Source organism: Mastacembelus armatus, chromosome 11, assembly GCF_900324485.2.
Source record: "Mastacembelus armatus chromosome 11, fMasArm1.2, whole genome shotgun sequence".
Classification (NCBI taxonomy): Eukaryota; Metazoa; Chordata; class Actinopteri; order Synbranchiformes; family Mastacembelidae; genus Mastacembelus; species Mastacembelus armatus.
In genome coordinates this window covers 8,438,882-8,452,805 of record NC_046643.1, presented here as the reverse complement: position 1 = coordinate 8,452,805, position 13,924 = coordinate 8,438,882, and the positions used below count along the sequence as shown (strand labels likewise).

The following is a 13,924-nucleotide window of genomic DNA, read 5'->3' as shown; positions in this document are numbered from 1 at the left end:
TTCTGCTCTCTTATCATTTACTCTCACATGTTCATCTTTCCATTTCACTTAAAAAAAGTGAAAAAAAAGAAAAAAAAAGAAAAAGTTGGCCTCATTGAAGTTCCCATATGACTCTAGACTGGAGCACCACCTGTGTGTGTTCGTGTAGGAGCATAACAGTGCATGTGCAAGATCTCAAAGATAGCCCCACTGTACTACTAAATTGGCCCTTTCCTCTGATGAAAGGTAGTTGACAGCCGCAGGTGAGTGGTCTGTGAGTGTTTGTATAATCAGCAGAGAGATGTGGAGGGCAAGAGTTAGTATCTGAGTATCATTTTCTCTGCCCCCTCCACCCAGTAGAGAACAAAGTCTGGCTATTTAGGAATCTACTCAAGCTCCTCCATTATGAATCATGAAAAACTCCTGCCGGAGTGTGCTTTTGGCCTGTAAGTTAATTATCCATGTCAATGCGATTTGTGTGTATGTTGGTGTGTTTATGAAACAAAGCTGACACAAATGTGTTTGAATGTGTAGACATTGGCTTAAGCTAGTGTTTGATGAATTAATGGCAGCATCTAATGCCACTTCTTCTCCTTTCGGCTGCTCCCTTCAGGGGTCGCCACAGTGAATCATCTGCCTCCATTCAACCCTATCCTCTGTATCCTCCTCACCCACACCAACTATCCTTATGTCCTCCTTCACTACATCCAAGAACCTCCTCTTTGGTCTTCCTCTAGGCCTCCTTGACATATACTATTGTACTAAAAAGCACTTACTCCAAATTAGGAACTAAAAAATTCTTTCTCACCTAATCTCATCTAAGGACTATCATAGTTTTCAGTTTATGTGGTGTCGACACACACAAACAGGGGACCTTCCTCCAAATGTTCTAAGTACTATGAAAAAGTTCTTCTGGTCCAAAAGTGCCTCATGTTATGCTATCAGTAGTCGAGCATGACTCGTGGCCTGCGTGGGGTTTTTTTTTTTTTTTTTGCTTCAGTTCAGAGGCCAATATGACAACTACATGAAGATATTCACAATAACATTCTTACTAGTGGAAACTGTATTTGCTGGCAACAGCCATGTTGTTTGTTCCTATATATACAAATTATATGTAGAACATGTGGTAACCATGTCTCTTAGCCACGCCCTTCAGAGCCCTCCCGTCCATGCCAAAACAGTGACAGAAATACGAAACTGAAAATCGTTGGCATTAGACAAGTTTGGCATTGGAAAAAAAATAATTCAATCAATATCAGTTTTTTCAATGCCAATGTTTTTCTTTTCAGCGCAAATGTTTCAATGCCAATGTTTTATTTTTCTGTTCTGATTATGTTGTCAGTGTTATGTTTTAGTAGCCGAAGTTCAACTGTGACTGATCTGGCTCCATAATATCTTAACAGAAAACAAAAGGTTTGGTTAATAAAGTAATAGAACAGGAAAACATAATAACGGGAAAAAAACAATAAAATGAATACTAGAGTTGTATGACCACCACAGCAGCTGCCCTTCACCACAGTTAACCGTCTGCTGACTCCATTCACCTCTTCATCAGATGCAGCGAGTGTGGACACTGATTTATAATCCACCTCCACCCTCCACCCGTGTCCCTTCAATTCCTTTCAGCATGATGGTGTTGCTATGGCAATAGCATCCCAATGCAGAGGCAAATGTGAGCATCTAATCAATCTTTTCATGTGGATGCATTACATATATTTCACTGTTGTCATGTGAAAATCCTAATGGTATTATGTCAAGTTCAGTGCAGTATATTTCATCTTAAGTTTATGTAGAAGCTTACAAGCTCCATACAAGAGTGTATGATTGAAGCAGAGAATGTGAGCAAGTGGATTTTGGACAGCAGAGCAGCTGTTTTAAAAAGAAGGGAGCATTTCCCGATGTCCCACTTCAGTTTCACTCTGACACTATGAGCCTGAAGCCGATCTGTTTTGCACACTCAAATCACAAGTCAAAACCCAACCTATATTCCTTGTTGCACAGGCCTAGCTTTAATTTCAAATGAATTATTTCTATTTTAAAATAGAATTTAGTTCTTTCAGAAGTAAGGCTATGATTTACACTAAAATATTTTTTTCCCCTTTTTGGAATGCAATTTGAATGGAGCAGGATGTAATCTGAGTTGTGCACTGAGTGATATTATTTAGCAAAGTTTGCTGGTGCCAGTTTGAGTAAGGGGTGTACAGTTGACAAACGACCTCATGAGCGGAGGGCGGAAATTCTCAATGCTCTACTCCTGCTCATGTGCTCTGCCTGGTCATAATGAGTCTTTCGGGCCGCTGTTAAATCAACTACAGGAAGCTCACATTTTAGACATAAAAGTGAGGGTAGTCCACTCTTGATAGCTACACATCTGATCCAGGTAGGTTCAGCCAATCAGAAACTGAGGGGCAGGGATGGTTGTCAAACAAGCAGGGCAGTAGCTCTTGAGGACCAGAATTAGCTACCCATAAATGAGACTATTCTTATCATTAGCTTGTTTTGAGCCATGCAAACAGCTTGATGTTAATTTAAATAAATTCATGCTGTGTGCAAACACATCTGATCAAATTAAACCAGTTTGTGTCTGATTTGATTTAAGTTCAATCCTCTGGCTCCTCCCAAACTGTGATGTAGTTGACAAGACTAAGAGGTCTATGCAAAAAACAATGTTGTATGTTATATGAATCAGATTTATTTCTTAGCTGAGGCACAGAGCCCACCAAAAGCTCTGCTGTACTTATAGCTTAACTAAATTCATCTTCCCACTGTACTTTTTCTTGGTCTTGTGTCGGTCTGGATTTCCACAAGGGTTGGGCTGCACCCCTCACACACACACACACACACACACACAAGCAGAGGGCAGTGTGTTAGGGACCAGATTATTCAACATGCAGAAAAGTGACATGTCATTTTTGCCATTTTGCCCATGGTCTGCTTGTCTAAGTCCCTGTTTTACTTCTAAACCAGTATGTGTGTATGTTACCACATGGTGTTTGTTATGCTAATGCTGGAGAAATGATGGTGCTGACGTTAAACCAATAATGGTCGACAGCCCTGTGAGCAGCCACCCACTCCTCCTGCAATTTCCTGCAATCTGATTTATTACTACCTCCTCAGGAATGCCGCAATTCACTTCCTGGATCTCACCTCCAAAGCAGCGGCCAGTGGAACCAGAAGCACAACCAGAAACAAGGGATATAAGTTCCATTAAGGGTCAGTAAGTTCTTACAATGTAAAAGACATCTTTGAATATCTCGTATCAGTTTGAGGCAGACACATAATGGGCACCAGGGACTTAAGCTTATATCGATCCATCCATTTAACGTGCTTCTAGCCATGATTGTAAACAGTGCTACACTCACCTTTTGTAAGCACTCTCTAAAATGCACAAACATTCTAAATCATGGGTGTAATTGTCTGTAAGTGATCATGCCAATGCAGTGCAGTAATCGTGCTAACTCTACTTTGAATGACTTGTTCTGGCCATCTTTCACTGATTGCTCCCGAGCTTTGGTCAGAGTCCACTGGACTGTAAAACCATCTAAATTCTCATCATGTTATGGAACTGAAAGAAAGATCGAGATGTGAGACAGCAGGTGGGGGGGTGGAGGGCAGAACGAAAGACCAAATGACTGTGCGATGTGGGAGTAAAGAGATTTGAAAATATCTAATAAGAGAAAGAAAAACGGGGAAAAAAGGCAATTTGAGATGGAGAATGAAAGCAAAATGAAACAAAGCCAATTCGGCAGTTTGGAAGTATACCAGGGCTTGTGTTGCTCTGTGAGTATATATGTGGGTGTGTATGTGAAACAAAAACACCAGTCAGCCTGTGGGGCTGAGAAAACTAGATTCTGAATCCATTTTAAAGGCACACAAATGACCTTGAGGCCCCCATAGTCAGGCAGACGCTGTCCTGCACCAGCCAGATTCAACTCTCTTCATATCTGCCGCTAGGAGTGAGAGAGATGGAGTGGGTCTGTCTGCCGAGTAGCTTATAAAAAGTCCATTATGGTGCGCTTCTATCAGTTTGGGCTCTCCCAGATGGACCCTGGAGTAAATGGACAGCACCAGAGAGCTATAAGCTCAGATTTGATATACAGCTGAGAAATAGCTCTGTGTTTGTGTGTTTGTGTGTGATTGTGTGTGTTCATGAGAGTGTGCAATCAAGTCATATACACTGCACTAAAAGACCTGACACTAGTCAACAGAAAACATTTCTGTGCGACTATGTTTTTGAGCATTTACTTAACACAGCTGTTTTACCTTATTATCGTATGCATTCTCCCTGCAAACCACATGCACACACACGCACACGCACACACACACACGCACACACACACAGACACACACACACACAGATATAGTCTTCCCAGCAGGCTTAAATCCTGGCTCAGTCTGACAAAAGAGCCTCTGACTCTGACTAGCTCTGCCCCAATCCTGTTCTCCAGTCTGCTGCTGTGGACGGGCTGAAAACCGCTTTACTGCATGACATTTATTTATCAGCCATATTTAATTCCTGTTTTGTAGATCTGGATGTGCATGTTAGCATGTGGATGTATCTGTGCCAAATCAAGGTTTTTTGTTTTTTTTTCATTAGCTTGACTGCCACTGCTTATGGATGTCTTTAGATTGAAGTCAATAGATTTAATACATATTTAGATTGAATTGTGTGCATTCACTGAGGTTATCCCAGCATTCTTTGCACTGAGCTGGGGATGCTGACAAAAAGCCTCAGCCCGCTGTGTGATGGTGCCCAGCAGGCAGGGCGCTTCTTCCTTCAACACCCTACTTAATCAGCTGTTTGTTTGTGGGAAAGAAATAAAGAAAATTACTTCAAGCAAACAGCTGAAAGAGACAGCTCGCGAGCCATTTTCGTATTCTCAACAGCTGGTAAACATTTTTGAATGGTTATCCTCAAACAACCATCAGACCTTAACGTCTGGGCAACTGTTGTTCTGCTTCTTCATATGCCCCCAAAATGAACATCTAAAAACCTGGACCAGCATGGTAATGTCTCTGTACTTGCATTTTTCATCTGATGAAATTGTGTCATAATGTCCCTTGGCAGGATACAAGACATTTATTTTTTTATTTTAAATGGAAATGTTGCAAATTATCCCTTTTACCAGGCTTTGCCACCATTTTATTAGCAAAAACTACACCTGCCATAGCCAAAAACAAAATATTTAGACTGTACTGGTAGCTCTGAACTAGTTACTTCTTTAGTTTTTTTGTTTTTTATTGAGAAACATATAGACTACTGTAACTCAATCCTACACTAGAAAGACAGAATCTATTCCCTTTAGCTCTGTGCTCATCATAGGTATACTATTCCACACAAATTGTCATGGGTAGCTGAAATGATTGAAGCCTCAATATGTCTATGCAAACAGCAAGTTTGATGATATGAAAGAAATTTCTTTCTTTTTTATCCTTTGTTCTCTGTCTGAACAAACATCTCTGAACACATTCACACCCATAAGAAAACATAACTAACTTTTTTTTAACATGTTACCTAATAAGTTTTTTTTTTTTAGAAATTAGTACATAATCCCTTGGAGGGGAAACAGGCAACTGAAATTAGTTGTTAAAAAAGATCTACTTTCCTCAGTTTTACTCTGTTCTTTCAAGTCTTATTTAAATTGTCTCTACAAAGGCAGGTTCGGACTAGCTGCTTTTAGCACACCCTGACTTGCGTAAGCTCAGGTGGCCTCATGTCTGATAATAGCCTGATGATGACCTGTGATTTTTTTTTTTTTTTTTTTTGTCTTTGTCGGGAGGATTTTAAAATACATTTTCACTTCAGTGACACTTCATTCAGATGAAGTGTCATGATTGGAAGTGATACTTCTACCTTTAGATAGAAAATAGATTCCCCTGGAGATGAAGAAACAGCTGAAACGGGTGGAAAAAGTAGAATCGAGAGAGGGCAAGACAATTTGATAAAGTGTGCGATGATGTGTCTATTAAAGTGCCCAGGACATTAAACAATATAGTGGGGTTGGGAAAGGTCACTCCTCTCATGGGTTTATCCATATTGATCTTTACTTTCGAACTCCACACCAGTTTCCATCTAAATACTATTCCATGAGAGAGAGAGATGAACAGAGGTAAACAGAAGCAGAAAAAGAAAGATATAAAGGGAGGGTGAGGCAAGTAGTCCTCACTGGTCATTTTATGTGAGACATTACTCCTGTCCTGGTTTACTAACCTCTACATTTCATGAGCACAGAAGCAGAAAATATACACCCACACAGGACTTAATTTGTGTTGAACTCCAGAAAATGACTTAGAAACTTCCAGATACTGTCTTGTTTCACAGTAAATCAGTACATTTTCTGAAATGTTTAAAGATTAAATTCAGAAACTTTATATTACTTGTTTTATTTGGTAATTTTCCATGAATGCTAATAAGGAGCCACTGAGTTAGACCTTAGACTTAGCAACCACTTGATGGCGTGTTAGTCTGGTGTTAGCCTGATATATGCAGCACAGGTTTGATTAACGTCAGTAAGCTTTGTTAACTTTGTCACTTGTGTTAGCAGACAACTAACTCGTCTATAATAATGCTGCCGTAATATGCTGATCCCAAAGCTACTGTACATGTCCTTAGCACAAAGTCTTCTGTTCTTGTTGTTCTTGTTTTTTCAGTGTAGTTAGCCCAACTATTGCACTATAGACATAGTCACAAAGCAGCAGAGATTTATGCCTTTTTTGTTACATAATATATTCAGAACATGTTTCACTTTTACTGGAGCAAAAGCTTTGAGGATTATAACTACTTGATGAGTTTAGCAAACCTAATTTGGCTCCACAAACCAAATAAGGAGCAGGAAAGAGCTGATATTGTTGAAATAATCTTTTAACTTATTCCTATCATATTGGTGCTAGTGTTATAGTTAGCAGCTTACCTTAGAGCAGAAAATGCTACAGTTTAACGCATTCCTTACCATTATGGTCTTGTGTTTTTGGTGGTACATAAAGGCTTGCAAAGACTAACTACCTGGATTACCTGGATCAGGTGTGTTCAGCCAATCAGCAGTGGTTAGGCATGGATAGTTGGAAAACAAGCAGGACAGTGGCCCTCAAGGACTGGAGATAGAGAGCCCTGTGTTAGAGGGAGAGGATGTTAAGGAGCTGGAGTGGAAAAGTAAAAGTAGGTTGAAACTCATGATTGCACAGGTTAAACAGGCTTTTTGGTGACTGTTGTTTAGGTGGAGTTATGATTGTGATGAAGACTGTATTGTATGAAGATATTGCCAAACAAAATGCAAGTCAAACATTCATAGGAGAACTGCAGCTAAGCAACTGAATGTCTGTACTGTGCACTTATCCATGCACGGTATATTCAGCAGCCAGGGCTATGCACGTCTGTATTCTGTGCTTGTTTGTGACATTCGATGCAACAATAGTCTGTATATTTTAGGCTATGAGTCAATAAAGCACAAATTAAATCTGTTCATTGTTTTCTAAAACACTTAGTGTGATGTTGCATCATTTGATAATTTCAGTTTGTTTCTAAACAAAATGAAACTAGCGACCCACACACGTTCACACAATAGTTTTTTTTTTTTTTTTTTTTTCTTTTACTCAAGGCTGTAGCCAGCTGCAGCTATCATCTAGACAGCACACAAACAAAATGATTACACTGTCCCTCTGTTAAAATAATGTGCTTTTGCCTTTAAGTGCAAAGGCTCCTGCTGAGAACATCACACCCAACAAGTGAATGAAAGAGATGGTCGGGCAGTATGAAAGTGAGAGCGGGGGGGGGGAGCTCTTTTTCCTGACAAAGAGTTGTTTCTGTAAAAGGCCAAATTAGAGGCCTGTTTGCAATGGGCGTTTGAGCAATCATGACAGAGCCTCGGCACACATCCCATGCATTCATATTTGTGTGTTTATTCGTGTGTGTGTGTGTGTATTTTTCCTTAGGTCAACTCCTTGATAGAGGCTAATGTGAGCAAATTTCAGTGTCAATCACTTCTGCACTCTGTAATCTAATACACACACACACACACACACACACACACACACTCACTCTCTCTCTCTCTCTCTCTCTCTCTCTCTCTCTATTCACATTCTATGTGGATAATGTAGATATGCCGTATGTCTTAGTTTCTGTACATAAATACATCCACTGCAAAAAAAAATCTCATGAAGAAGTACCCTGCTAAATCAAAGATTGTTTCCCCTGCTGAGGGAGCTGATTAAGTCTTGTGTTGCTGAAACTAAGCCTAAAAATTCATTTGTACAGAACTGAAAAGTCTGCGCTCATGCTTCCAAACTGAGATAAAACCAAATTAGATATGTTACATGATTTCACTTTCTCAATACCTTCCTTACAGGCAGTCATTCTGGTTCCACAAATCTTCACCTATGATTTCATCACTCTGATACAGTATATCAGAACCTGGTTATTCTCTAGTGTAGAATCTGTGCAGAATTGTGAATACTATCACCCACCCTTTCATTCTGTAAATTTTACTGACATTTCATGTTTTCCATCTAAACTAATGAGACAGTCAGAACTGACTACCTCCTTATTTTTTGAGATGACACTGCAGACCTGACATTCTGTTAACTGTTTCTGCATGATGTGGGCTGAAATGTATCAGCGCGTTCTTTAAATATCCCACAGAGCAAGCCAAGGAAATGTAGGCGTCATGTTTTGGATGTACTGCAAAAACTCAGCTTCTTTGACTTCCCTGGATGTACAAATGGGATCTGGATGCTGACGAATGCTTATTTACTATAGCTTTATATTTAAGTATCTATATGCTGTGGCATAATTATAAATAGTAAACAAACTGGACATTTTATGCCAGTGTTTGTTTCATCTTCCCACAAATTAGGTAATTAGGTAAATATAGTACAATTGTATGTCCAATTGAATTTCTATGAAAAAAAAAACAATTAAGTGGAATCTCTCTTTTGTTTATTTTAGACCCATATGATGATGATGATCTGAAGGTTAAGACCCAGAGACCTCGATCAGCTGACCAGCCAGGTGTGTTTCAGGCACAAACAGGTGAGTAACATGAGTGTGTCTACATGTGCACACATGCACAGTAGGTATTTACTTATTTGAGCATGCATGCGTACTGTATGCAAACACACATACTGTATGTGCACATACACACTTCCATATTCAGAGCTACAAATGTGTGGAGGAGGGAGTTTCTACTGTTCAGGGAACCCCCTAGGTCTGTCTTGTCCTTCTCCTCTGTTCACCCCCTTCCTTGTTTCTCTCTATTCCTCCTTTTTCCCCAGGCATGTGTGATGAGCTTAAGCCCTGACTCATGGCATGTTAATGAAGATGTAATGCAATTAACGGACATGCAATTAATTAGATTTCCTTCTTTTCCATGTGACTATGCCTCCATTAAAGAACTTGGCGCTCATAAGCTATTTACAATGAGAGAAGAACAATGACTTCATGGTTTTCATTTTCAAGAAACAATTGGACAGCCTCTCAACAGCTGCCTGGAGAACTTAAAATCACCCACAATCATGTCTCAATACCCAATCTCGTATGGGTGCTTAAATGCATTTGTATTTAAGCACCCATATGAGTCTTAAAGAAGCTACACACACAAGCATGCAGGATTGAAGCACTTTAATAGTGAGAGCATATTGTATTCCCCATAATTCTATGAGTATTAATATTGCTGTAACATAATCATCATCCCCATGAAAATTCGGTCAAGGTTTAGAAACATTAGGGGGCTTAAATGCATTAGTGACATCAGGCCCGGCCGTGTGAAAAGAACAAGCTACGTAAATCTACCTTAGAACAACACAAGCAACGCTCTCTCACCTCCATCAAATTATAAATCTGGTATATCTTAACTTGTCTAACTGTCTCTCCTCAAGGCAAAAATAAAAAACTAGATTCTATAACTACAGAAAATCTGTTTGGTTATTGTAACCACAAAACCCTTTCATCATCTGTCAGCTTGTCCCTGGCTTGTCTCTTGACAGTTGTATAGATTATGATTGTGTCATTTTTATTATAGTAATATTCCTATGGTATAACAGTCATCCAAAATAAAAGCTTTATTTTACTTCAGTAAATAAAAAGCTGAGAAAAACAGCAATCAATAAAGCAAACATGTTTTGATACTTTTGTTTCTGGGAAAATTGGAAGTGAATAGACTTGTCGTACATCTCCATTCTGGCCTCTATCTTGTGACTTTATGACTCCCATTATACAGCAATGTATATATTGCAATTATGCAGAATGAGCAGCTAAATATTTTACAAAATGTTTACTTTCTGCATGAATGACGAGCCAGCGAGCCATGTTCAACTAACTAACATTCCCTGCCCTCCTTTTTGTGTTGCATAAAAACAATAGCACCATATGCAGTTGGAGTCATCAAGTACATAAACAATTAGCTTCTCTTTGGTCACTCATCTTGTTCTTCAGGTGACCCTGCAGCAGAGGAGTGGTCACAGTGGAGTGTGTGTTCGCTCACATGTGGGCAAGGCTGGCAAGTGAGGACCCGATCATGTGTTTCTTCACCCTATGGTACACTGTGTAGTGGTGCCCTGCGGGAGACACGCATGTGCAACAACACTGCTTCCTGTCCAGGTGAACCTGGAATCATCAGCTCAGGTATGTTTTCCAAACTGTGCACTGGCTGCCTTTAGCTTTTAGGGCATTATTAATGGTTTGCACTAAAATGCAGCTTTAAACCATATGCTTCCTGATTAGCACCTCACTCAGCCATCCAGCATTTATTGGTCCTTTTACAATGTGTTACAAAAGCTGTAAAATTGAAGAAAATAATGTGCCAAACACTGTCAGTTTTGAGGAAGGTGCACACACACACACACACACGCACACACACAAACCAACATACACACATCACATGGGATCTGCTCAGGCAAAACCTAATCTAACCATGGTGTGACAGAACCCCCGCCCCCACAGATTGTGATTGTCATTTTGTCATTTCACTTCACACTACTGGCCAGCTGAGAGAGAATGAGAGAGAGACATGACATCTGAGTTCCATGTCAGCAAGTCTATTAGACCTGCCACAGCTCAGAGGTTCATAGGTTCTGGTTTTTCTATCTTTAGCTCTCCCTGCTCTTTCACTTTTCATTTAGTATCTTTTCTTCTTTTCCTAAACTTCTCTTAATGTATATTGGAGTCCATGTACCAACCAGATTATAGATATTTGAACATTATTTGAACATTTCTGTTCTTCAGGCTTTGGACTTCAGCACAGTAAACGGATAAAAATAAATAAATAAATAGTTATTGCATTAAAGTGCCAAATCTCAGCCTTAATTTAAGTAGGTTTATACCAACATTGAAAAAAGTTTGTTAGAGCTTTTTAACATAGTACCTAAAGTTTGGGTTTTAAAAGTTATTGGAGAGCTACACATGAAGTGAAATAAAATGTGAAAAATCTTCTGCAGTCAATGACTACCTGAAGTCTTAACCATAGACATCATCAGACATGTCAGCCTTTTTCCTGTGCTGCTGTCCCAGGCCTTCACTGCAGGTTCTTCCTTTAGCTTGTGCTGGTTGTGGGTTCTATTTGTCTTAAATCCACACTTCAGCAAGTGGAATGCAACTCAGTCGAACTGAGGTTAGGTGACTAACTCCAAAAGCTAAGCATATTTCACCTCTTCGTCCTGAATAGCTTTTTAGTTGCTTTGGCCGTATGTTTAGGATTCCTGTGCTGCTGAATGATGACATACCGTCCAATGAGTTCTGATGCATTTGGCTGAATCTGAACACACACAATGCTGCTGTATGCCTCTGGATTAATCCTGTTGCTACTGTCAGCAGTGAAATCATCATTAAATGCCAGTGTGCCAGATCCACTGGCAGACAAACATGCCCAAGCCAATACAACCGCCACCACATTTGAGAATTTAATTGACATGTTTGGGTCAGACATATTTTTTTTTTCTACGCCACTTTCCATCATAGATGTTTTTTTCTTTCAACAGGGAAAATAACTTGTTCCAGAACTCTGTTTTTCTTATTGTATGTTTTTCGTCTTGTATGAACGTCAACCTGACCTTTCTGTTTTTTGAAACTTACCAGGGGTTTGCATCTTCTGGTGGATCCCCTGAGGTTATGGCCATAAAGTTTTCCTTTTATTATTGAGAAGGAAACATGAACACCTACATCCTTGAGGGCATTCTTGACTTGCTGTGCAGTCATAAAGGATTTTCTTCACCATTGAAATGATTATCTGCTCATCTGAAAGTACTCCCTGGTCTATTTTCTGCTGTACATCCACTCTTTTAGAATGTACTGTTTGTACCTTTTGATATTCCTTTGGTAGAGGTAAGATAAGTCTTACTATCTTCTTCACTTGCCTGTTCCCCTCTTTACACCTCATATTAAACTATTAAACTGGTAATGCTCTACCCACAGTCAGCTCCGAGCTACCTTTGAGCTCTTGTGAGCAGGAACTAATGACGATACACATAGCTACCTAAGAAACATTTGGCCAAGTTCCCCAACTACTTTTGAACCCTGGAACTGTGGGCATGTGTTGAAGGTCTCTAAATTATGCACAAATGTCCCAAATACTGGGTTTATATTAATGTAGACCCACTTAAAGCTGAGACTTGGTGCTGTAAGGCAGCATCCATTACATTATTTTACATCGGATGTGTTGATGCACAGGGAACAAAAATATGTAACTGTCATAATATTTATGGTCTGGACTGTGTCTCTATGCATACACACAGTCAGGATAAAACATGGTCTAAAGGCTTCATTAGCGGACCGTTTCTGTAGTGTTTTTAATTTTCAGTGAAAATTATGATCACCGCCTATACAAAGATGGAAATTGCTGAGTGAATGTTGTGTTCACAAAACAGAGATGAACATAGAAAACACTGAGAATGATAATTACAGCTATGTGTTTGCTTGAGCTTCAGAGGCTTTCAGTTGCAATGTGAGTGCTCAAATATGTTTAACCAATCAAATGCAATTTTCATATGAATACATGCTCTGGCAATCAGGTTGAGTGTAGTCAGCTCTATCTGCTTGCTGTCAAAATAATGAGCCACTCATCGATTTTTCCTCAGCAACACACAACACTATCAAGCCAGATCGTGTAACTGTGGAAATCCTGAAAAATATGAGTTCTTCTTCTGGTTTGATTGTCAGTGTAGGTCCTTACTAGATTAAATTGTGAAGTACTACCTGTCCTGCTCTGGTTTTATTGCCCTGATGCCCTTAGTGCCCTGAAGTGAAAATCCTGTGTGACATTGGTTCTCTTCTGGCTGACTTCCCCTAATTCACTGCTAATGCTCAGCCAACCAGAGGATGACAGAAATTCAGCACTGCTTGGTAACACTGATCAATGCATCATCCAATGGTGTAGTAGACTTCTGCCATCCTTTTCTTCTTGCTTGTATCCATCTGCAGCCTCTCAAGCAATTTTTTCCAGAGCTTTAGGATTTCTTTGAGTTTGGAGAGGTATCTTTGTGAGACTGTCTTAAGGTTAAGAATCTTGCATTAGGAATTTTATTGAGGAGGGCAAGACAAATGGTCCATGCAAAAACATCCACCAGCCTTTGCATTACCAGTCCTTATGCATGGCCCTCCCTGCAATGGATATTTCCCCTGTGCAGTCTTTTAAGGTTTGGATCAAGCAAAAACCTTCAGAGAAGCTGCAGACCTGTGTCTGGGGTGCATGAGATTTAACCTTTGGTTGGTAGTTCCTTTTCTCAGAACTACCAACAGCTTGAAATGCTGGACACAAGAAAGATGTTCCTGATTTATCTGCATATACAAGGGGGTCACAAGGGGTAACATTTTCTTGGCTACATGCTGTATATTTAAACTAGGTTAAACCTTTTTCCTGTGTGTGGTGTCACATTCTGAGTGTTTTTGTATGTTGTGTTTTTGTTTTTGTAAATCCCTACACACACATATTGTGTGTGTTCCCTCAGTGTTTGTACAGTA

At 39.7% G+C, this 13,924-nt stretch overlaps 1 protein-coding gene across 1 annotated transcript in view; it reads left to right on the top strand.

Annotated features, from left to right (window-relative positions):
* adgrb2 (adhesion G protein-coupled receptor B2) overlaps window positions 1-13,924 on the top strand; it is a 138,668-nt gene that overhangs the window by 26,863 nt on the left and 97,881 nt on the right. Inside the window, exons 2-3 of the mRNA XM_026300500.1 lie at window positions 8,921-9,004; window positions 10,406-10,594. Coding sequence (XP_026156285.1) covers window positions 8,921-9,004; window positions 10,406-10,594 — 273 coding nt within the window. The remainder of the gene's footprint in view (window positions 1-8,920; window positions 9,005-10,405; window positions 10,595-13,924) is intronic.